General features: G+C 39.6%; 2 protein-coding genes and 1 long non-coding RNA gene across 3 annotated transcripts; all 3 read left to right on the top strand.

The window, feature by feature from the left end:
• Positions 1-5,009: 5,009 nt before the first annotated feature.
• On the top strand, positions 5,010-6,966 carry LOC108260532 (uncharacterized). The gene is made up of 4 exons (XR_001811179.3): positions 5,010-5,230; positions 6,337-6,403; positions 6,487-6,528; positions 6,623-6,966. It is a non-coding gene; the product is annotated as an uncharacterized LOC108260532 (long non-coding RNA).
• Positions 6,967-9,148: 2,182 nt separating this feature from the next.
• Positions 9,149-15,192, top strand: scpp5 (secretory calcium-binding phosphoprotein 5). The gene is made up of 15 exons (XM_017460912.3): positions 9,149-9,205; positions 9,296-9,371; positions 10,348-10,404; positions 10,931-10,999; positions 11,251-11,301; positions 12,100-12,168; positions 12,303-12,356; positions 12,835-12,888; positions 13,243-13,272; positions 13,367-13,399; positions 13,489-13,542; positions 13,875-13,958; positions 14,495-14,560; positions 14,729-14,742; positions 14,862-15,192. Exons 2-14 carry the CDS (start codon positions 9,318-9,320, stop codon positions 14,732-14,734), a joined length of 681 nt encoding a protein of 226 aa, XP_017316401.1. The 5' UTR covers positions 9,149-9,205; positions 9,296-9,317; the 3' UTR covers positions 14,735-14,742; positions 14,862-15,192.
• A 4,096-nt stretch (positions 15,193-19,288) lies between these two features.
• Positions 19,289-23,010, top strand: cnga1a (cyclic nucleotide gated channel subunit alpha 1a). Its single transcript, XM_047152286.2, has 6 exons — positions 19,289-19,478; positions 19,550-19,588; positions 19,659-19,775; positions 19,885-19,989; positions 21,055-21,161; positions 21,271-23,010. The coding sequence occupies exons 1-6, from the start codon at positions 19,327-19,329 to the stop codon at positions 22,704-22,706; spliced, it is 1,956 nt and encodes a 651-aa protein (XP_047008242.1). The 5' UTR covers positions 19,289-19,326; the 3' UTR covers positions 22,707-23,010.
• The last annotated feature ends 543 nt before the right edge of the window (positions 23,011-23,553 follow it).

Genomic DNA, 23,553 nt, shown 5'->3' with positions numbered 1-23,553 from the left:
GTGTTCTTTACAACTGACACTATTCATGCAGCGATACACTGCCGATCTCCTAGAGTCCTCGATGTGTACGTGTATACGTCTTGATTCATCTTCTATAACGGCAGCTCTGATGATGCGTTATTGTTTCTATAGTAACGACTCATCCAGAGGAACCTGTATGGTGGACGGTTCGCTTAAACAGATTAAAAGTACACTTTAAAAAAACAAAAAAAAACAAACAGTTCAATTGGTATCAAATTGTTGTGGTATAAGAGGGATTTCTGTTGCATGGGCGCCCATGACCCTGTCGCGCAGATCCTTACACTTGCCCATTTTTCCTGCTTCCAACACAACACACCTCCACCTCTTGACAGGTGCGACTGTAACGAAATACTCAGTGTTATTCACGTTAGTGTTATGGCTGATCAGTGTAGAAGTGTATTAGAACTAGCACATGAGTATGAACCTGTGATTTGTTATTGCTGGAACTATTGTCAGAGCTGTGAGATAGAAAATTAATCAACACCTTCTGATATGAGAATTCACTCACACTGTGTATGAAGTGATTTTCTCAGGGGTAAGGGATAGTCATGAAGCAAAGCAGCGAGGTCAGATCACTGTGCGTCTGACGGAGGAGTCTGGGTTTGGTAGATGCCGACAGTACAGCGTGGTGGAGGAGGGATAATGACCTGGGACTGTGTTTCAGTGTTCGGGATCTTCTAACTTTAGGCATCAGCTTGAGGAAGGTCCTTTCCTGTTCCAGCATTACAATATCTCTGTGCACAAAGCGAGATCTATGAACACATTGAGTTTGGTGTGGAGGAACTCGAGTGTCCTGCACAGGGCCCTGACCTCTGACCTCATCCCCACTGAGCATCTTTGGACACTAACCCTAACTCTAACTCTTTGGACACAGATATCTGTTTTGTAGAAGAGCTTCTCCGCTGTCTTGGTAGCAACACCACCGCATTTCAAACATTGATCTTTAGCCATTAAAGAGATGCTGATGATTTGGAGTGTGTGTGGACAGGGTACCTGAACCAAATGTCTATATTTCTGCATAAATATTACCTAAACATCAACAGGGTTTCACACAAGTCCTAAAAGTAGACAAAGATAACCCATTAAATGAGAGAAAAATATTATCCTTGGTCATTTATTTATTGAGGGAAATGATCCAGTATTACATATCTGTGAGGGGTAAAAGTATGTGCACCTTTGTTGTCAGTATGTGGTGTGACTCCTTGCGCAGGAATAACTGCAGGTAAACGTTTGGGGTAAGTGTTGATCAGTCCTGCACATCGGCTCGGAGGAGTTTTAGACGTTCCTCAGTACAGAACAGCTTCAGCTCTGGGATGTTGGTGTGTTTCCTCACATGAACTGCTCACTTCAGGATCTTCCACAACATTTCTACAGGATTCAGGTCAGGACTTTGACTCGGACGTTCCAGAACATGAACTTTATTCTTCTTTAAGCGTTCTTTGCTAGAACGACTCGTGTGATTAGGAACGTTGTCTTGTTACATGACCAGCTTTCTCTTCAGATTCAGTTCATGGACAGATGTCCTGATATTTTCTCTTTTAGGATTCACTGCTATAGCACAGAATATTCATTCAGTGATGGCGAGTCGTCCTGGTCCAGATGCAGCAAAAACCCTGACTCTACCACCACCGTGTTTCACAGATGTTATAAGGTTCTTGTGCTGGAATGCAGCGTTTTCATTTCTCCAAACATAACGCTTCTCATGTAAACCAAAAACTGTTTTTTTTTTTTTTGTTTTTTTTTTCATCCATCCACAAAACATTTTTCCAGTAGTCTTCTGGCTCGTCCACGTGATCTTTAACAAACTGCAGAAGGGCAGCAGTGTTCTTTTTGGAGAGCGGTGGATTTCTCCTTGCAGCCCTGCCATGCACACCGTTGTTCAGTGTTCTCCTGATGGTGGACTCATGAACATTAACAAGGCCTTTCGTTGGTTAGAAGTTACTGTGTTCCTCTGTGACCTCGTGGACTTTTACACACTTTTACTTTCGCTCTTGGAGTGATCTCTGTTGGTCTCCGCTCCTGGGGAGGGGAACGATGGCTTTGAATTTCCTCCATCTGTGCACAATCTGTACAGAAATCTCCTTTGTAGATCTTGGATCAGTCTTTGATAGATCCCTGTTTTTATTAAACAAAACTGGGTGCTCACTCACACCTGAATGTCACGCACTTGCCATTGATTGAAGACACCTGACTCTCATTTCACATTCAAATTAACTGCTGATCCGAGAGGCGCACATACTTTTGCCGCTCACAGATATGTAATATTGGATCATTTTCCTCGATAAATAAATGACCAAGTTTAATATTTGTGTCTCATTTGTTTAATCGTGTTCTCTTTATCTACTTTTAGAGCTTGTGTGAAAATCCGGTGATGTTTCAGCTCATATCTACGCAGATATACAGAAAAGACACGCAGCTGTTTTGTAATGTTTTATTTCTCCTCCCGTTGTGTCATGATGTTTTTTAGGTGTATCCGCTCGTCATCTCAACCCCGCCGTAAACATCTCGCATAATGTCCTGCGAGATTAGACAGCATTTTCAACAGATTCACAGTTTCACAATGATTTGTAACGTTGAGCCGTGAGACACTCTCTGAATCACACCTCGTTTCTTAACCGCTCACAAAAATGAACATCGCCGCAGGAGCGGCGTCGTGCTTTCAGCGATCGTTTCTGATTGGTCCATCATGGGCTGAAAAATTGTATAAAAGAGAAAAGAGGACAGCAGAGGAATGCAACTACGATTGTGAATGCACAGAATTATCTGCTTCTGAAGGTAAACATTACAACCGCATGTCTGTCTGAACAGTTAAACGCTGGGAAATGTTTTAGGAATTATTATTTCAATGAATTTTTTGCTTAATTGCGCAGCCAGAAATCAGGACCATCATGAAGATCGTGCTCGTGTTCATCGCTGTGTGCTTTATTGCGCTCTCCTGTGCTGTTCCTGTAAGTACTGAACTTTGTTTACATCTCTTGACACCCTATACACCTATCGGAACGCAGCGTACAGTACACAGACCACCGGCCATCTTTCCTCCTGTGGAGGTCCAGCTCAGATTTCTGTTCTGTTTTCCAGGTGGAGGATGAGCACGAACGAGAGAAGCGCTCGTCCAGTGGTGAGGTTCGTAACGCAGAGAAAGCCGATAAATAATGTCATGTACGTGTGAAATCTATGCTTTAACAACTGTATCTGAACATTTCCAGTCCTACCGAGGAGGACAGTTCCAGCCACCAATCTTTCCATACTTCCCCAACGTCAACAACAACGACAACAACGCCTGGATGAACATCATCCTGCCCCTGCTGTTAGCACGCCTCTTCCCTGCCCCCGCTCCTGCCCCCGCCCCTGCAACAGGAAAATAAGACCAGCGTGTAATGATCATGTTCTGTGTGATTGTTGGCAGTTCCTTGAAATAAAGACACGTCCTTGAGCATATTTCTGTCTGTCCTGTGTGGTATATTGTGGGTCGTTAGAGTATTAGAGACGCTCACACCTCAGCACTGTTCAAGCCTCGAATCAGTTTTTTTTTAGAAGAAAAACTTTGGAATGATTTTTAAAAGAAATTTCTTTAATAAAACTAATTAAAAGTGTAATATCCCACACACACATTATAACTTGCACACATTATGCGCGTGATTAACCGTCAGTGCATGACAGAATGAGTGCTATTTTATAACTAACAGTAAACAGGTGATGAGTGCGGAAGCGTCTTGCTGAATGAAACGTGATTAATGTGAGGACGAAAACTATCAGGATTCACGCAGCAGTGTGGCCTCGGGGCGATATCCTAGCCCCCTGGATCTAGGTGTTTGGATGATAAGAGAGTTGATTCATTTTCTAGACTCAGTATTTTACTGTAAAACACAGTGTTGGTTTCGTCACATAAATGATCTCCGTTCTGAGAAAATAATGATGTATTTATTCACGTAAATATAAAGGAGGACATTTTAAACGCAGGTGATGTTTCCTTCATAACAAACTTCGCTCGTGTTTCAAATAAATCATTTAAAATACAAAAATGAAATAAACCCCCCCCCCTGCAAATCTACAATCTAGTCACAGCTCACTACACACATTCCATATAGAGTATATACAGATAAATAACAACAATAAATAATAATATCACCATTTTAAATGGGTTAAAATATTTTTCATTGTATAAAGTAGAGATGGCGCTGATCCGATATACACCATCAGTATGGGGCAGATACCAGCAAAAAAAACACCACGTGGATCAGATATCACGTGGATCAGATATCACGTGGATCAGATATCGGAGAGAAAAACTAACAAATTTGATCCGATCCTGTAACAAATAGAAATTTTTCACAAAAGACAGATTTTTATTTCTTTATTTTTTGCTAGGAGTGATTATTTGTGTATGTTTATGTTTATGTTTATGTGGTATGTCATGTTTTAGTTATGTTTTTTTTGTCCTTTATTATTTTTAAGTGTATCATGTCAAAGCTTAGTAGATTTTAAAGAGGGACACATCAGATGGGGTTGAATATCAGCGGATACTCAAGTTCGCAGGACTGCTCTCTGAAAAGAGAAAGTGGTCCCGTAACATTTCCGGTGTAAAAGCATGTTTTCTGAGATTCAGTGTTAAAAAGATTCTTTTTAAGATAGCATTTTAATTTGTAATAGAGACGACACGGATCGATTTGATCATATTCATATTTTATTGCGTTTAGTGAGTTAAACTGTGAAGTGCTTCAGTTTAAAAAATGAAAGCTGGGTAGTTTTTAGGGTGAGTCGTATGGGCCGTGGATCGCGTCAGCTGATCTCCAGGGCTTCATTATCGGAAAAGAAGTAGTGCTATCAGTCCGTCTCTCATTTTTAAGAATCGGAAAGGCTGAAGAGTTCTGCTGCTGTGGAACAATCCAGAAGATGTTTATCTGGGTTTCTCAGGCTAGGAGAGATGTCACAGAGAAATAAATGAGTAATAAATCTGAGTAATCTCTCTGGGATTAGTTCCATCAGCTGGTGTCTGAACTGCAGAGCTCTGAGCTTGTGAAACGGCCGTAACATCTTCAGCACATTGTGACACTTATTGTGATGGGGATTACTCTGCGAGGGTGGAGGTTCCTGAGTATCGACAGTATCACACTCATCACACTTTAACTTCACCTCCATTAGCAACAGTCCTGAGTCTCCACTTTTCTTCACGATCTTGGACCGGTTCGTGTAAGTCCTCAGAATACAGGTATATTTTATGGCTAATTTTTGGGCTTTGGGGATCTTCTTTAAGCCTCTTCTTCTTTCTTAAGTCTTTTTTTTTTTAATAAGCCCGATTTAAATTCAATTTATATTATTAGAGAACATGATATTGTAAGACTGACTCACATTTTCATTGTCTTTAATTCGCTGTAAAGTGCTAGTTTTGGTCTTCAGGAATCCAGGAGAGAATCACACTCTGGTGAAATCTCGTACCTGCATACACACAGCCTCGCATTCATATTTCATTCAAAACAGACCACAAACTCAAGATTTTGTTCCATTCAGTTCCTTCAAGCTTCTTCGCTTCTCAGTGGTTCTGAGTCGTTCTGCAGAACAAACCCATGTTGATCTGATCAGGTGGTCCAGTGCTTATTCTCTCTTCATCAATGTTTGTTAAAGCTCTTGATTTATTACTGTCATAAAAAGCTTTGTTCTTTTACTCGGTTGTTTATTGTTTGTGCCACTGATTTATTATATTTATTATTAACACCGTTAATAAATCCATTTTCCCAGTGTTTATTCTTCTTAATGAAGTTCTTTTTTTTTTTTTTTACTTTTTTTTATCCTGATGATTTATTACTAACACTCCAAAAAAATTGGACAAATAATTCTCAGTATTATTTATTTATTTATTTATTTATTTATTAAGTTAGTTAGTTAGTTAGTTAGTTAGTTAGTTAGTTAGTTATTGGTCACTCTTACAAAAAAAATAAATAATAATCCTGGTGATTATTTTTAATACCACTGATTTCTTTCTTTCTTTTTTCTTTTTTCTTTTTTTTTTTACACATTATTTGACATTCTGTGATTTTTTACTGAAGTAACAAACTATTTTTCAACCATTTTCCCAGTGCTTGCTTTCTTTCTTTCTTTTTTCTTTTTTAGTGATTAGTAAATGTGTTATTGGCAGCATCTCGGTGCTTAAACTCGCTAAATGTGTCTTTGTAAAGCATTTCTTAGAAGATTGGACATTAGATAGATCACGAAAACATTCCAGTCGATTATTAATTATAACTTATCACAGAGTAAACATGTTTTATTCACCATGAAGTTTGCCTTCAGTAGACGTCTTCATTGCTCTTCTTCTTCCAGATAAACAACACACGGTCGCAGGATGCTTTCTTTCTTACTCGTCGTCTGTCTGACGCTGGCTGGAGCTGTGAGTATGAGCGTGATCATCTATTCACACTGATATGGATATAAAAGCTACACAGGGTTCTAATGGGAGGGTCTTTACTGTAGGATTCACATCGTCACTACGGAAGGAAATCCTCAAGCGATGAGGTGAACGTCTTCACAAACACCTGAAACTATAAATAATCAATAATTCTACATAAATATGCACATTTTACAGCATGGTGTTGTTTTTTCTTTCCAGGAGATTTATTTCAATCATTACCCCGCTCACAAGCCTACTTGGTTTAACATCTTTTGGAAGTTCTATCCATGGATTATACCTGGTCCCGCCCCTGCTCCAGGCCCCGCCCCTGCTCCAGGCCCCGCCCCTGCTCCAGGACCCACTCCTGCCCCACCCGTTACCACAAACCGTGGAGACAGCGGTTAAAACTCTTCCAGACCCGGATCTGTCCTGAACGAATTACAGATAAACCTCTGAGCTCACGACCAGGAAGATTTATAAAGTATTCATTCTTTAAATAAAATTTGATGCATTGTGCAGGCGTGTGTGTGTGTGTGTGTGTGCGTGTGTGTGTGTGTGTGTGAGAAGAAAGTAAAATGTTTTCATTTCCTTATAAAGTGACTCAGATTTAAAGTCAAGAACAAATATTTAGGTAAAAGTTTTATTTAGAAAAGTTTCACTGCGGTATTTTTGCTCTACAGAATCATTTTAATAACCTTATGAACATCATTCCTCTGTGAAACTGTTGATTTGTCTCCTTCATTACTGTGTGTGTGTGTGTGTGTGTGTGTGTGTGTGTGTGTGTGTGTGTTAGGTCTTCTTGGTCATGAACTCAGACTTTTTTTTACTGAATACAATCACAAATAATTAAATATCAGTTAATTTCATCAATAAAGTTCCTCATTCAGCATGAACAGAGTTCAGTCATTAATATTTAATAATCCGTCCTGAATGAGAGAAATAACACGTGTTCACATCCCCGTAACAGGTGCTACTCTGTGTGTGTGTGTGTGTGTGTGTGTGTGTGTGTGTGTGCAGTAGCAGGGTGTGTGTGTAATTTAGAGATTTTCAGATTGTCCTGGGTGGGACTCACAAACTGAGTCACTTGTCATAGCACACACACACACACACACACACACACACACACACCTCCCAAAACCAGAGTTCCCCGCTTATTAAAGTTCACACACCACCGGGGACGACACACACACCACCGGGGACGACACACACACCACCGGGGACATCACACACACACCACCGGGGACGTCACACACACCATGAAGAAGTTCAATGACGTCTAACACATGGTCAAAATAAACATTTTACTAAAAAGTTAAAACTTAAAATCTGTAAGGAAGTGTGACGTGTTTAATACACAGCACCATCTCCAAACCTCACACACTGTAAATGCTGATTTAATTGTGTGTGTGTGTGTGTGTGTGTGTATCTGTGTGTGTGTGTGTGTGTGTGTGTGTGTGTGTATCTGTGTGTGTGTGTGTGTGTGTGTGTGTGTCTCGGTTGACCACAGTGACTAAACCCAGTGAATCAGTGAAACCACAGAGTCTGTAACCTTCACTCTCATTTATTATCATGGAGCAGTCATAAGACCTTCATAAGCCTGACAGTCACGTAATAACACATCCACGTGACCTGAAGTGACCCGTAGTGACCTGAAGTGACCTGTAGTGACCTGTAGTGACCTGAAGTGACCTGTAGTGACCTGTAGTGGCCTGTAGTGACCTCAGTCATTATACAGAATTTATTACACAGCAGTGCATTCAGTATTTATTGTTTATTAAAATAAACATGGCTCCAGGTTCCCCATGACCCTGTCGGATAAGGGGTAAAGAAAATGGACGGATGTTTATATATATATTTATTTATGACTATATTTGTGGCTAAAACAAACGCATGTTGATTTAAAGCTGCCTTTTGTTTTGTTGTTTTTTTTGTGTAGTTGAACAAATGACCGTGACCTTTACTTTAATTAATGTTTTAATCTGCATCGTTCTCACTGACTTTAAATTAAATAGAAATAAATGGAGCAATCAATAACTCATGTTTATGATTATCTCCCCACACACACACACACACACACACACACCCACACACACCCCACAGCGTGAGATCAAGACACAGAAATAAATAAAGATAATGAATGGGGGTAAGGTGTGTTAGTGATTAGCATGTTCACCTCACATCTCCGGGGCTGGGGGTTCGATTCCTGTATAATAAAATATACATGTGACCCTTGCTTATCTATCTATCTATCTATCTATCTATCTATCTATCCCTCTTTAAAAATGTATCTTTAAAATAAATATTAAATAATACAGTAAATAAATAAATAATGCTATTTTATAGATGTTTAGCATTTCAGTCAGCTGTAGAAACAGAGAAATGGAGGAAGCGGAAAGAAGAAAAGCTCCAAAATGTGTCCGAATTCTCAAAAGTTTAAAGTTTCTATTTAAAATGAAACTTAAATCAATTTTAAATGAGAACATTTCACACGCAGCGAAAGCAAATGAGCGCTTGTGTGTGAGGTGTGCACCGATGTCTGGACTTTCCTGCTGTATTATCATCATAAACATCACTGTCCTGATATTACACACACACACACACACACACACACACACACACACACACACACACACACACACACACACTGTGTCTGGCTACCAATCATTTACTTAATTACTATCTGAGCTCATAACTGAGTCAAACACACGCAGCGGTGCGAGATGGAATAAAAGCTCGTCTGCTCTCTCCGTCTTCATCCGGAACATTCCACCAGAGTGAGACGTTCTTCATCTGCGGGATCAGGTGAGGAACACAGCAAGATGTTTTCTAGAAGTTCCACTTGCACGGTAATGTTTAGTGAACTTTTTGCTAACAGCTGGATGATATTTGCAGGTCCTTGTGGTGTTCTGAGATCATGTGGAGCGCCGTGTTCTGTTTCTCAATCATCTCAGCGGTCTCTGCAGCACCGGTACACCAAACCCAACCAGCTTTCTCACCCTGACTGCGTTCCTGCCTTTCTCATTTGCAGGAGATGTTAGCATTTCTCCTGCATGCTGGTCCTGAAGCGTGATGGTGCACGATGATTACGACTAGACTACACATTTATAATGTTCTCCCAAATATATGTGCATATTTTTATCCGGCAGCATTTACTTTAGATCTGTTTCATTTATTTATCTTTCTCTTCAGCTCCAGGTTGGATTTTAATGTTTTTATTTCAATAATGTTGGCCTGGGACTGGAAGCTATGCTTGGTGGTTTTCACTTTAGGAATTGGACCCCAATCTGACGAGCCTAACTGTACTTTGAGATGCGTATCTGCACCTTAAGGGTTCTTCACCTGTTCCTCAGAGGGAACCCTTAAAGATTCCCCCTTAAACAACCGTTTGAGAACGCTTTTTGTCTCTAAAATTGTGTGTATTAACTGGGTGAGGGTGCAGAACAAACTCCAAATCATTGTTCAGTATTTTCTTTTTAACATCTCAAACCTGTCAGGAGTTTAACATTTAGCTGAAGGTTCTTCAAGGGTTCTTTGGATAATTAAGAGAACTTGGCCGCCTAAAAGGGATCTACTTTTGTCCTAAAAGAGTACCTGTGGGTTAACCCTTTCTGATACAGAAACACACTGTTGTCAGCCTCTATATAGAACCTTAAGAACCTATACAGAACCCTAAGGGTTGTTCCTGAGAGTCAACCGAAGAACTTTTATGGTTGATAATGTCTAAGAGTCAAGGACCAATCAGGTCCACTGTGTAACATTCTTTACTGTTGGGTTAGACTACTGACGGCTAGGAATGATTCTAGCACTTTCTATAACCTAAGTCTCAAAAGGGGTTAGTGATAAAAGTGAGTCAGTTCAGGAGTCAAATAATGAAGCTTTGGTATCTTTCCTCTATCCCTTTCTCTTCAGTAAGACACGTTATAATGGCGTCTGCTTATTTACAGCTCTACAGTTTCCTGCAGCATTATGGAAACCCGATGCAATCAGGACCGTCCAATCAGGTACATCACACACACACACACACACACACACACACACACACACACACACTGTCTTTCTGCTTCATAAATAAATAGAGAAAGAAACGAGAGATGAAGCGATTCAGCTAGAGGAATGTGCTGGTTTTAAAAGAATGTAATCATGTGATTGTCATTAAACATAGATAAAAAATAATATCCTGTAAACAGTAAGATGTTAAAGTTCTAGTGGAACTCTATTTCTCTACTTTATAGTTCTACTTGGAACTTTTATGAAAGACAAACTGAACAAATCCTGCACTGAATCGAAACATTTTGGATCAGGAGCTTGGTTTGATGATGTAAATGACTGTTCTTCATTAACAGAACAACTTTGTTCTAAAATAACCGTAATAATATAACAACAATAAAAATATGTGAAATAATGCAGTTTATTTCCTTGAATCTAATTGCGAATGATTGAATAATAAAAAAATAAAATAAAATATGATTTATGATAATTGAGGATTAATATAAAATTGTATAAAACTGATGTGCATTTTGTTTGAAGGCTGCGAACGACATGTTCTCGCCATTGCATCCCCACACTGGAATGACCACGCCCATCAGTATGGAGATTGTACGTCATACTTTCCAAACATTACAAGATCACCCAACAAGTCGTTTGAATTAATAAACAAGTATCAAAATAAACAGAAAAATATACATAAATGATTAATAGTACATACAACATTAAAGTGCTGTGTATAGCAAAGCAATAATAACAACGACAAAAAAAATTATAAGTGATGAAATAAACAGAATTTCAGACATGGTAATTCACACCATTTCCACCAGGTGTCTCACTTTTCCATGTTCATTTTTGTACAGCTTCTTCCACCAAGATTCCCAGGATCTGCAGGAGGACAAGGATCTGGACCTGTGAGTTGATTACTCAGTTCTAAAACTGTGATTGTGCTGAGACATGGTAACTGGGGTCTGGCCATCCCTGGCTACAGACTGGGATATATTTACAAAATAATAATGATAAAAATAAATAAATAAAGTTATGTATCTGCAGGGGTAGACATAGACGAGTAATTAAACTGTACTTCCTTGCTGTATTTAAGTATTAGTTTGGAAGATTCGCACTTCACTCGAGAATGATTAAATCTCAATATTTGTACTCTAACTCAAGGAAATTTCACACAGAAAACAAACATTTTCATTTTGAGCTTCAAAGGTACCTGCTGCAAATCTCAAACGCCATCAGATTAAAAATATTTATGTATTATTTATTTATTTTACTCTTTTTTTACTTGGAGTTACCGATTCGTTCGTGATGGTCTCATTGGCCTCCCACGTCACAATACAACACATTCACCATCAAAGCTGAAGCAGTAACTTGAGTTAAGTTCTGTAAATTAGCTAGTTTTTTTTAATTATTTAATTTAGCTAGTTATATCACCTAGTTAGATAAATGATGTAAATTATTCCAGAGATTTTTCTAGCTCGGTAATGTTTTGTGTATTAGCTTGTTAAATTGGTGTGTAACTAGTTGTTTTGTTTTTGTCGTTTTTGTTCGAATTTTTCCGTTTGTTCTCTGAGCTAGCGGAATGTTTTCCCTCCAGCTGATTAGCGATCAGGATCAGGCATGAACTTTGTGACCGTTTTTTTTTTTCTTTCATCAGTAAAAATATCCAGTGTGATGTTTCACCTTTCTAAACATGTGATCTGTAGGGGAACAGCATGTTTCCTGGTTTGCCATCACATCTTCAGCCTGGAGTGAACACTCCCATCAGCATAGAGGTTTTTATGCTTCATTTCTTGATTTTCAGCCTTAAAGTACTTTTTAAATATATGATATTGATAACAGTAGTACTCTGCAGTGTATTACAAAACGCTCTCAAAACCAAAACTTTATCCGTTGTATTATTTTCCAGCTGTTTCATCCGGGTTTCCAGGGAACTGCGGCGGGAGGACAAGGATCCAGAACTGTGCGTTTATTATACTACTCAGAGCTGACCACATTTCCCACTTCACTGTTTCATTTCTGTCTTTTTAAAATGATGGCGTTTGAGGATCTTTTCAACATTAAAGCACTTTTATTTAAATGATATAGGGATGTAAATGGGGCCTGGAAATAAAACTGTAACTGTACACTTTTGAATATTTTTTTCATAGTTAGAGATTACAGACCAATCAGTCAACCATGACTGTACATATTTATATATTTATATTTGATATCTTTTACCATACTGGTTTTAGATGGCTGTAGGTTGATAGAAACAACTTTTTTCTTACTAATCACGCAACCCTGACTTTAAACTTTAGACATTTAGATACATTTCTCTCTTCAGTTCTAGTATTATATATATATATATAGAGAGAGAGAGAGAGTATAGTATAAAAGTTGTACTCGATTGTGTAACATGGACAGATTTTCTGTCATTTCTTTCTGTTTCTCTTGATCAGGGTTTAATCAAGTACTCGATCCCCAAGGCTCCGGGTAGAAAGAGTATAGAAATTGTAAGTAATTCATCACACACACACACAAAAAGCGTGTGTACAGTTTATTACTACGTCAGTACGGATATGTCAGATGTTCCTGGTATTTTTATCGTGTAATTTGTTCTGAACGTAGTGGACGGTAGGTTTTATATATGAATCGGAATGAAACTATTTTAAATGATGCAGCACATCCATGCATCATATTTAACAGCGTTTGATAAGTCAGTCGTGACGGACGTTATAATTACACGCTGCGAAGCTCCTGTGTTTCGAGCGTCTCAGCACGGTGTTATAGACATGCTGTAGATAAATCTATAAAATGGCGCGTAGTCGTGGCTCTGCTCTGACTGTGTGCTATTGTCTGTGTTTCAGTATTATCCCTACAACTTCGCACAGGGCGAGGTAACACTCTCCTCCTCGTTTTATTACTCTTTTCATCATTTTACCCAGCATGCATTTGTCAGGAATATTAAGTAGTAATTACTTACTTTTTCAGGTGCTGCCAAACATTTTGCCACAGATCCCCAGTGTGAGCTGCTTGACTTGTTTAAATGAACTGTTTCTAAATGATTGGATTTTTAAATTGTAACTGATATTTTATTGTAATGTGTTTTCCAGATTTTCCCCTTCAATTATCTGCCACAGACCCCCCCTCAGCAGCAGCCACCCAGAGTAAGACCGCAGAAATATCTTTTTTTTGTACCTTTATTACTTTATTTGACCTAAACCAGTGTGTCCATAACTTTAAAATCCAATATACAAGAATAAATATCAAAGTGTAGTGTAAGATTTTACACAATAACGCTTTCCTTCCTAGTTATTTACTGTTCTGTGAAATAGAACGCTACTGAACAACAGCGACAAAGTGATAAAGTGCAAACTTCTTAGTTTTCAAGTCTCTGTGCACTTATAGGAAGTGTTATAGGAGGAAGTTTTATAGTTTAGTTGTCACATTATTACATAACGGAAGAAACTGTGGTGTGTTTGTGTTGTGTCCTTTATAGCAGGCCGCTCCTTCACAGGGCAACGATCAGCCCTTCGTCTTCAGCTATCCACCACAAAGCGGCCCCCAGCAGCAGACACCCAGGGTACGACTGCTAGCTTCAAAATGTACTAATTGTGCTTCCACTCCATTTAGATAACGTACAGATACATATATAAAATAAGGGTTGGAAATCTCCAGAGATCTGCTCATTGGATTCGACTGAGTGCCTCAACGTGACTATAAATTCATTCCTATAGTGTACATGAGGATTTTTACTGTATTTCTAGTTTGATGACCTGCTGCTTACAAAACCTTATCAACTTCATCCAGTTTCAACAATATTCAGTTTGAATCCCGTGATGGAATTATATTCAGTCAAACTTTTAAATGCTTTCGTTAACTTTAATGGACAAAAGTAATATAAAATTTGGGAATTATGTGTGAATTATTCGTTGTGGATTATAGGTCAACTAAAAAAATGTATAACTGAGTTAAATATCAAAAGAAAGCTAAAGTATGAAAGTTTTTAAAGATGTACATTACATGTATATTATATATAATATAATATAATATAATATAATATAATATAATATAATATAATATAATATAATATATACATTTTCTCTCGTACTCTAACAGGCTGCTCCACAGGCTAATGATCCTCAACAGCAGATTCAACAGGACCCGCAAGTCCCAGCAGGCCAGGTATAATCTTTTGTGTGTGTGTGTGTATGAGTGTGTGTGTGTGTGTGTGTGTGTGTGTGTGTGTGTGTGTGTGTGTGTGTGTGTGTGTGTGTGTGTGTGTGTTTGTTTAAGAAGCCATTTAAGATATGATATCTCTCTGACACTTTCTCCATTCTGGTTCCCACACAGCCATAAAAAGGAAGGTAAGTTGCCATGTTGTGATTATTTACCACTGTTTATCAAATATATAACATTAGATATTAGGATTAAATAAACCTACATTTTTTAATCTAATAATAAATGTAACTTTTTTTGCGTGCAGTGTTCCTGGTCTCGTTCTGAGGTTCTGAAGGAGAGAGATGTTCCTACGGCACAAGCAGAGCTTGGAGATATTTTGTTTTAGTATTTAGTCGTAATGGATGAAGCTCGAATATAATATCTGTTTGTTTTTGTAGAGAAACCCATTTTTAAAAATTGGCCAGATCTAAAACTGACCATCAGATACTGCAGACAAAAACATACATCTACTGTCATACCGCGCCATATATTTCCTTCTTCAACTGACAGATTTACGCTGTCATTTCTCTCTGATGTTGCTGGCTGTGTGTGAATAGTGTTTGAGTGCTTCAAATAAATGAAAAATATTGCTTTCATCTTTGAGTTTGTCCCTTTTATGTCCTAAAAATCATCATATGAGAAAATGATTACACACAAAAACCTGATGGTAGACGTTCCGAATCGTTATTTCACAAAACATTAAAGTTCCATCTGAACCTCATGCTCAGGAAAAATATTCGACACGGAAGCTGGACATCTTCATTTATTCACCAGATCGTATATTCACTTTATTTTTTCTTGTAAAATGAAGAAAAAAAGCACTAGGAACATCCAACGTTTTTTAAAACCAGAGGAATACACATGATTAAAAGTTCTGCCTAGTTAAAATTTTACACCAGAAACTTCAAAATCTCATCGTCAATCTCGCTCCTCATTGATGCGACTCCCATCAGAGACGCGCTTCACTCCTCATAACCACAGACTTCTTCACATCAATGATCTATTATCCAACACGGCGAAAGCCTCTTTTATCTTCATGCTGGAGAGAAAATGAACACGGAATGTGCCAGACGAGTGGATACGAGTTTCACTTCATGTCGAATTAAAATCAAACGAGAACTTCTTCAGATTTCAGATGTTACAGAAACCCATAACATTATGACCTCAATCTATAGACAGCGCACAGAACTCTGGGATATATATATATATATATATATATATATACACACATATACACCAGATCTTACTGCTTCATTGGTTGTCCATTAAAGGTTCTGTGTAGAACCCTATAACATTTTAGAGTTTTAAACAAAACACAAAAGACTTGTGGGGTCATTACAGGTTCTTCCTAAAAGGGTTTTCCATTGAATATTTAAAGGCAACCTAATCCTTTGATTTAATCTGAAGAAATATATTTTCTATCATCACAGAAAACTAGAAAATGCGGGGCTCCCGTAAAGGTCTGCGTAGAACCCCACGACAGTGTTTTCATTAGAAAGGGCTCTAAGGGGAACGCTCAGTGGGAGGGATGCACAGTATGAAAAACAGTAGCTCGGCGCTGCGAGTGAACAGTGATTGCGTTTCAGTGTGGCACGTCTGCGACGCACCGGTGACGCTCAAACACTGTGAAATCCCTTCGGTTCTGACACAAAGTCAGTGTATAATTCTTTAAAAAGAAATGTTTATTATTTATCCAGCCACATCTGAGCGATAAAGTTCATTTTATTTCACGTGTCAGAGTGAATCTTTTCCACACGAGAACTTTAGCAGTAATCTGACGCTAGCTACATGATTGCGTGTGCCGTGACGACGGTGAGATCAGATAATGTTTACAATTGCACCTCAGGTGGTGTTTTTACCACACGTGTCATTAACTGATTCACAGGGTTTCGGTGCTGACATCTCAGAGAAGCTCTTTCATTAAATAAAATGGTCCCTTCCATGAAATGAGGAATGAAACGAAGCCCCCTGGAAAGACCAACCACACAAAAGTCTACAGAATTCTGGAAAGCCCTCAGTGATGCTCTGCTGGGAAGGACTCTTTGAAACAGGACTGCACAGTAAGCACAGTTCCACAGCGTGTAATTAAACGTAATGGCTCGCAATTTCAGCTGGTTTTGGGAAAGTAGGTTTCTCTTCTCTCTTTGCTGAGGCGTGATTGGTTCATCTCCAGGAGTCGTGTGATTTATATTCCACGTGTGATGTGCATCGAGGCGCTCGACTCGTCCACGGGGTATCGTGTGCTCGGTGCTCTGGACCAGACAGGTAAAGTTCATCAGGTGTTCCCTTTAAGATTCCTCTTTAAGTAGGATGTTAGAAAACTGAGCTTGCACGAAGAGACAGTCTGGACTCGGTCCAGGAGTTACTTCAATTAAAAACACATTAATTAGTGTTAGTTGTCTCTCATTTCGCAGATTAAGATGGAGCGTGTGGTGTTGTTGATGTGTTTGGTGGCTCACTCACTAACCGCCCCTGTGAGTCCTTCATGAACTCTCCTGAACTTTATCAGTCATTATATCAATGTAGCTTAAAACTTAAAACATATTTCTTATAATTTCTCCTAATCTCGAGTTTAACGTTGCAGATGGCTTTGATCCAGCGACAGTAAGTAATGTAGCATAATGTAGCGTGTTGTAGCATCTTGTCGTAGTGTCGTCATGTTGGAGATGTGGAACACGCACTTAGAAATTGGAAAGGAGCCATTTGATTGGATCACCGGAACAACAGTACGGCGTGTTTTTAAGAAGTATATTTGTTACTGAAACTGAGATTTTTCAGTTTGTTTGAACCTAATAGACCTTCATGTGTGGGGATGAAGTCTGTCTTGTTTCCTAAAAAATAAAACAAATCCCAAAAAAACTGCAATTAGTGGTCTCTTTAATTACAGTCCTGCAAACGTCTATTCCACCAAACCTCGGTTTGAGTTCCGTCAATAGCAGAACTGTTGTTTATACCTTTAACTCCGCTTCAAATGAGGCTGGATTCGATTATATCTGGTTTTCACTTCTGTATGTTTTGCTGTTAATGCTCGACAAGCTAGCGTTCAGCAACCAGCGGCTACCTAACGAAGAATACCCAGAATTCTGTAGGATAAAAGGAAAATATTAGTTCAACTTGGACATAAATTAGCACCAGTCATGTGGATTTGTTGTCTGAAGGAATCGAAAACGTTTGGTGAATGAATCTGAGTCTGAATCATATCTCTGTAACGCTAATTTTCACTCTAATCACAGCTACTCTGAGAAATATCACTGATAACAGCCTCGGTTTTAACTCTACACGAACTCTGTTCAGAAACCGTGTACTTGTCCTTGATTACAGCTGTAGAAATGATGGATGGAACTGTTCACACAAGAGGCAGCTTGCATTAATAGGATCAGAGAGATGTGCAGACTCAGCAGGCGTCTCTGCTTGGGGTAAATCCCGCACGGCTTTCCCTCGTTCACACAGAAAGATAAAACACACGTAACACCTCATCAAGTACACGATGAGGAGGGAAAATGGTCAGCAAAGCTAACTCTGGAAGGACAGGAACGCTGGAGGTGGTTCTGTGGATCGATTTAAATCAGGAAATCGGTGTGAAAAAATCAAGCAGTTCTAAAAATAAACATAAAAATATAAATAAAAATAAAATAAAAACCAGCACATATTTCTTCAGAAGTATCGTGACGCGGCGTTCTGGGCCGGAGGGCGTGCGCTGACAGCGCTGACATCTCCGTACACACTCTCAGAGGTAGAGAAAGAGACTCGCCGACTTTGCAACTGTCACTTCATCCTCTTATCAATCACTCAATCCTTCTCGGGGTCAGCAAACTCGGCCAGCACACGCACTCGGGAAGGACGGACTACCTCAGTGTACATGCGGATTAAAGCCAAGTGGACGAAGATGAATCTAACACCAGCCGTGTCGTTCTGAGACCGGAAACTTGGTAAGTTCAAAGCGATCCAAGTGAGTATAATTAGAATGGTATGATAATAGATAGCAGATTTGTTTTTATATTTACTCCACGTAGATCTGGTGAGGATTGTGCTTTTCACAGGCAGCAGATCAGACGGTCGTCCAACTGCAAATCACCGGAATATAAACAACAACGAAATGCTACCGTTGCTATAGTAACAGCTCGTTCACAGAGACTCGTAACTCGACGCTCCGCGTAAACAGATGACAGTTTACTGTTGTGTTATAAGAGGAATAAAACACGTTGCTGTTAGATGAAAATCATCAGGGGGGATGAGTTCGGTATTATTGATATTATTTGTTTATTATTTTATTATTGTGTGTTATTGCTCGACACTGAATGTAAGCAAACGTATATTTCAGTCATTTTAGCCAAAATGTTTTAACCAAAAAAATCTAATTCGTTCGGTTTCTTTGCTGCTTTTTAAAGTTCTTTTACAAAGTGGTGAACTAGCATCTATGCTAATGGGATAAGAACATTAAGGACATTTGAATCGTTTACTTTAGTAAATGACTTTATTACGTTTTTAAGTGAATAATTTCCTTTCAGTCCGCTGTGCAGTTTGATTAGCAGCGAGTGTCGACATCGCGACATCATACAAGTAGAAAATAAAGACAAACAAGAATGAGCGAACTGCTTAGTTTTCTTCTTCTCATGATCTGTAGAATTGATATGATGCAACTTCCTGTTGAACTTCCAAAATATGTTCCAGATGTTTGTCCTTGTGCGCAATTTGGCAGATTTTACAGACGGTAAATAACACAAAGCTCCATGATGATCGTGAATACTTTGGGAGTCTCAGTTGCTCCCCGGATGTCTCCGGTCATGGAGGAAGGCCCAGAGGAAGACAGCGAGGAAGACGTCCGTCCTTCTACCGTCCCGATAACGCACTTTAATGACAATAACAGCAACAACAACAAAGAGTACGCTTTTAACGTTTTAATCATATGAATACAGTCGTGTGGTGGGATTTAATTCTGTCCATTTTTTTCAGGCGAGAGAAGAAGAAGAAAGCGAAAAAGGAGAAAAAAGAGTGAGTATCTTCTGGATAAATCCGGTATGGTCGGTGTGTCAGTTCTCAAATCTTTTGGTGTTTCCACTAGAAAAAAAGAAAAGAAAGAGAAGAGAAACAGGAAGGAGCAGAAGGAGCAGGAGAATGAGAAAGAAAAGCAGAAAGAAAAAGAAAAAGAAAAAGAAAAAGAGAAGGAGAAAAAAGAAGCGTAAGTGTTCAGCAGTGTAAATTTCCTCCGTTGTTGTATTTTTTTCTGATCTATCAGTCGCTCTTGTTCACGTCCTCATCGGCGTTTCTTGCTCATGTCCTCGTTCAAGGCCGAAGGAGGTGTTTGTGATTAACCCGGCCAGTAACCTGTACTACCAGTGGCTCCTTCTCATCACCATGCCCGTCATGTACAACTGGACCATCATCATTGCGAGGTAAGGCTCAGGTGAGATGTTTCATCAGCGTGATTATCAAGAGGAGGAATCCAATCAGCTTCACGTACACGAGCGGCGTGCGGATGAGCCGTAAAAGTGGCGCAGGTCTCTGAGGAGAAGAAATGGAAATGACGAAAACGGATTTATCCACATGAAAATCCACATGAAGATGGATTTCTCCGCCGATCAAATACTGTTCGCTGTTTCAAATTCAAATTTAATTTTGATTTTAAATTCTCTCGTCATGCAGTGAGAACATTTTTACATATTAATAAAGTTCAATTAAATACACCTATTTATATTTTATTTGATTCCTCCCCCAGTCCAAAGGCACACGGTAGGCTGATCGGCGTGTCTAAAGTGTCCGTAGTGTATGAATGGGTGTGTGAGTGTGTGTGTGTGTGTGTGTGTGTGCGCCCTGCGATGGATTGGCACCGTGTCCAGGGTGTACCCCGCCTCGTGCAGAAGATGGATGGATGGATGGATATTTTATTTGTGAATTACCACCAAAATATTAAATTAATACTAGCAAAAGATATGATCATTATCTCAGGATCAAAGCATACACAGTGAAACTATCTTATTCTGATGTATATAATTAAAATAAAAGAAATATTCTATTATTAAACCTATTCCTAAACCTTTGACTCTTTTCAAGCTTGAAATATTCTTCTTCCATTAGCAGATAATGTTTTTGTTTGTTTGTTTGTTTGTTGTTGTTGTTTTTCTAGAAAGAAGCAAAATGATCTGCCATTAGAATGAGAAAATGTCAAGCTTGAAATGTGTAAAAGCCTCGGAAAACAGGCTGAATAATAATAATAATAATAATAATAATAATAATAATAATAATAATAATAATAATAATCTGAGAATCAGAATATCTGATATTTGGTTCATCCATATTGGCGATGTCTTTGCGGTGTATCATTAACGACAGCTTTGCATTGTGAGACTGTGGAGATCTTCTGAGGTGTTCACTGATTCTTGAGAAGTTGTTGCGTATACAAAGCATGTGTTTGTTGCTGGAGCGTAAAACTGCCAATAATCCATCTTTCTTGTATCCAGAGCCTGCTTTGAGGAACTGCAGCATGAATATCTGATCACATGGTTCTTCCTCGACTACATCTGTGATCTCCTTTACCTGGCTGATATGGCCTTCAAAACAAGGACTGGTGAGGACTTGTGTTTAAACACAATAACTTCAGTAAACATCTCATTTCTCTGTATATACTGTATAGTAGTTGAAGTTCTGCACGGTCGCATTTGTGTTTTTTCATGCAGGCTACCTCGAGCAGGGTTTACTTATCAAAGATCAGAAACTCCTCATCCAGCACTACAAGGACAGCCCTCACTTCTGGCTCGACGTCATCTCCATGATACCCACTGACGTGCTGTACTTCATCCTGGGTTTGGACTACCCCGAGATCCGCATCAACAAGCTGCTACGCATCAACCGCATGTTCGAGTTCTTCGACCGCTCGCAGACCATGACCAACTACCCCAACATCTTCCGCATCTGCACTTTGGTCATGTATATCATCATCATCATCCACTGGAACGCATGCCTCTACTTCTCCTTCTCCAAAGCTATTGGTTTTGGTTCAGATCCCTGGGTCTACCCGGCACTCACCGAGCCGGAGTTTGGGGACTTGCTGAGGAAGTACTCTTTCAGCCTCTACTGGTCCACGCTGACTCTCACCACCATCGGGGAAACACCGTCTCCTGAGCTGGACTCTGAGTTTCTCTTCCATGTGGTAGACTTCCTGGTTGGTGTCCTGATCTTCGCCACCATCGTTGGGAACATCGCCACAATGATCTCCAACATGAATGCGGCTCAAGCCCAGTTTCAGGCGCGCATCGACAGCATCAAGCAGTACATGCAAGTGCGGCACGTCAGCAAGGACCTTGAAGAGCGAGTCATCAAGTGGTTTGACTATCTGTGGACCAATAAAAAGGCGCAAGATGAAAGGGAGGTACTGAGGTACCTGCCGGACAAGCTCCGGGCAGAGATCGGCATGAACGTTCACCTGGATACGCTGAAGAAGGTGAGGATCTTCGCAGACTGTGAAGCGGGGCTGCTAATAGAGCTCATTCTTAAATTACGACCTCAGGTGTTTAGCCCTGGCGATTACATCTGCCGCAAGGGCGACATCGGGCGGGAGATGTACATCATCAAGGAGGGTAAACTGGCCGTGGTGGCTGACGATGGAGTCACACAGTTTTGTGTTCTGGGTGATGGAAGTTACTTTGGCGAGATCAGCATCCTGAACATCAAAGGCAGCAAAGCAGGGAACCGCAGGACAGCTAACATCCGCAGCATCGGATACTCGGACCTCTTCTGTCTGTCCAAAGATGACTTAATGGAAGCTCTGACCGAGTATCCTGATGCCAAAAACATGCTGGAGGAAAAGGGGAGGCAGATCCTTATGAAAGATGGCCTGATTGACCTGGATCCAGCCAACCTGAAGCCAGATCAGAAGGATCTTGAGGACAGAGTGAACCGCATTTACAGCACCATGGAGCTGATGCAGTCCAAAGTGAAGAAACTGCTAGCGGATTACGAGAAATCTGAGAATCAGCTGACACAGCGCATCGTTCAGATAGAACACTATGCTGGGGAGAAGGTGGAAGAGGATGAGGACGAGGGGCAGAAGGAAGTGATGGAAGAGGCGGCACCAAAGCAAGTCACGGAGGAGAAGAAAGAGGAGGACAAGTAGCAGGCTTGACGGGTTGTGGTCTTCATTTTGTTGAACCAAAATGTCTCCCTATCACATAGAGTTCCAATTAGAAGCACACATGTATCACAACCATTAACCTGTAATCCAAACGCATATTCTGAAATATTCCCAGCGCTGAGAGTCGCGTACGTTCTCAATCACAGATCCGCAGATCCCCAGACGACTTGACGAGCAGGAAGATGTGTCACATGATGTTTTCATGCTGTGTGAAGAAGCTCATTAAAGTTTTGGATTAAAATTTTGTTTTGTTTAAATTGGAATCCAGCTGTGTTTTACAGATAAATTCCCGATGCTGAAAACAGTTTAATTATCTCCATCAAGGCACGAACTCGAGAGGAGGAATGAGAATTAGAGTTATGTTATGTGTAGTAAATAAGTTCATTAAGATTTTGGACTAATGTTTTCTTTCCAGAAGAAAACAACAAAGTCATTAGCTGAACTTTATTTATGCTAATGGAGGGTTAGCCAGGTTTACAGGCACAGGAAATGCTGAGGAGGATAATAAATATACCTGCTAGTGTAGGAGTTTTTAAAAATATGTCTATATTAATGTTTGAGATATTAGTTTTTTATGAAACCTGCAAACAGGAAATGTAATGTTGACCCTTTTTTTTTTTTTTAAATCTCAGAGCTCCTGTAGATTATAATAAAGGGGGCTAAAATTTATGTCTAAATGTCTGAGAGTAGATACGCTGTAATACACATTATTTTCCCACTTAGGTATAAGGTATGTACTTTAAATTACATCATAATGCAAACATCAGGATTTATTTTATTGCACAGACGACTGACGGATGTGACAAAGGACAAATACTCCATGGTGTTG

The sequence above is a fragment of the Ictalurus punctatus genome, chromosome 29 (assembly GCF_001660625.3).
Source record: "Ictalurus punctatus breed USDA103 chromosome 29, Coco_2.0, whole genome shotgun sequence".
Classification (NCBI taxonomy): Eukaryota; Metazoa; Chordata; class Actinopteri; order Siluriformes; family Ictaluridae; genus Ictalurus; species Ictalurus punctatus.
Note: the sequence above shows the minus strand (reverse complement) of the source record. Positions and strands in the feature narration are given on the sequence as shown.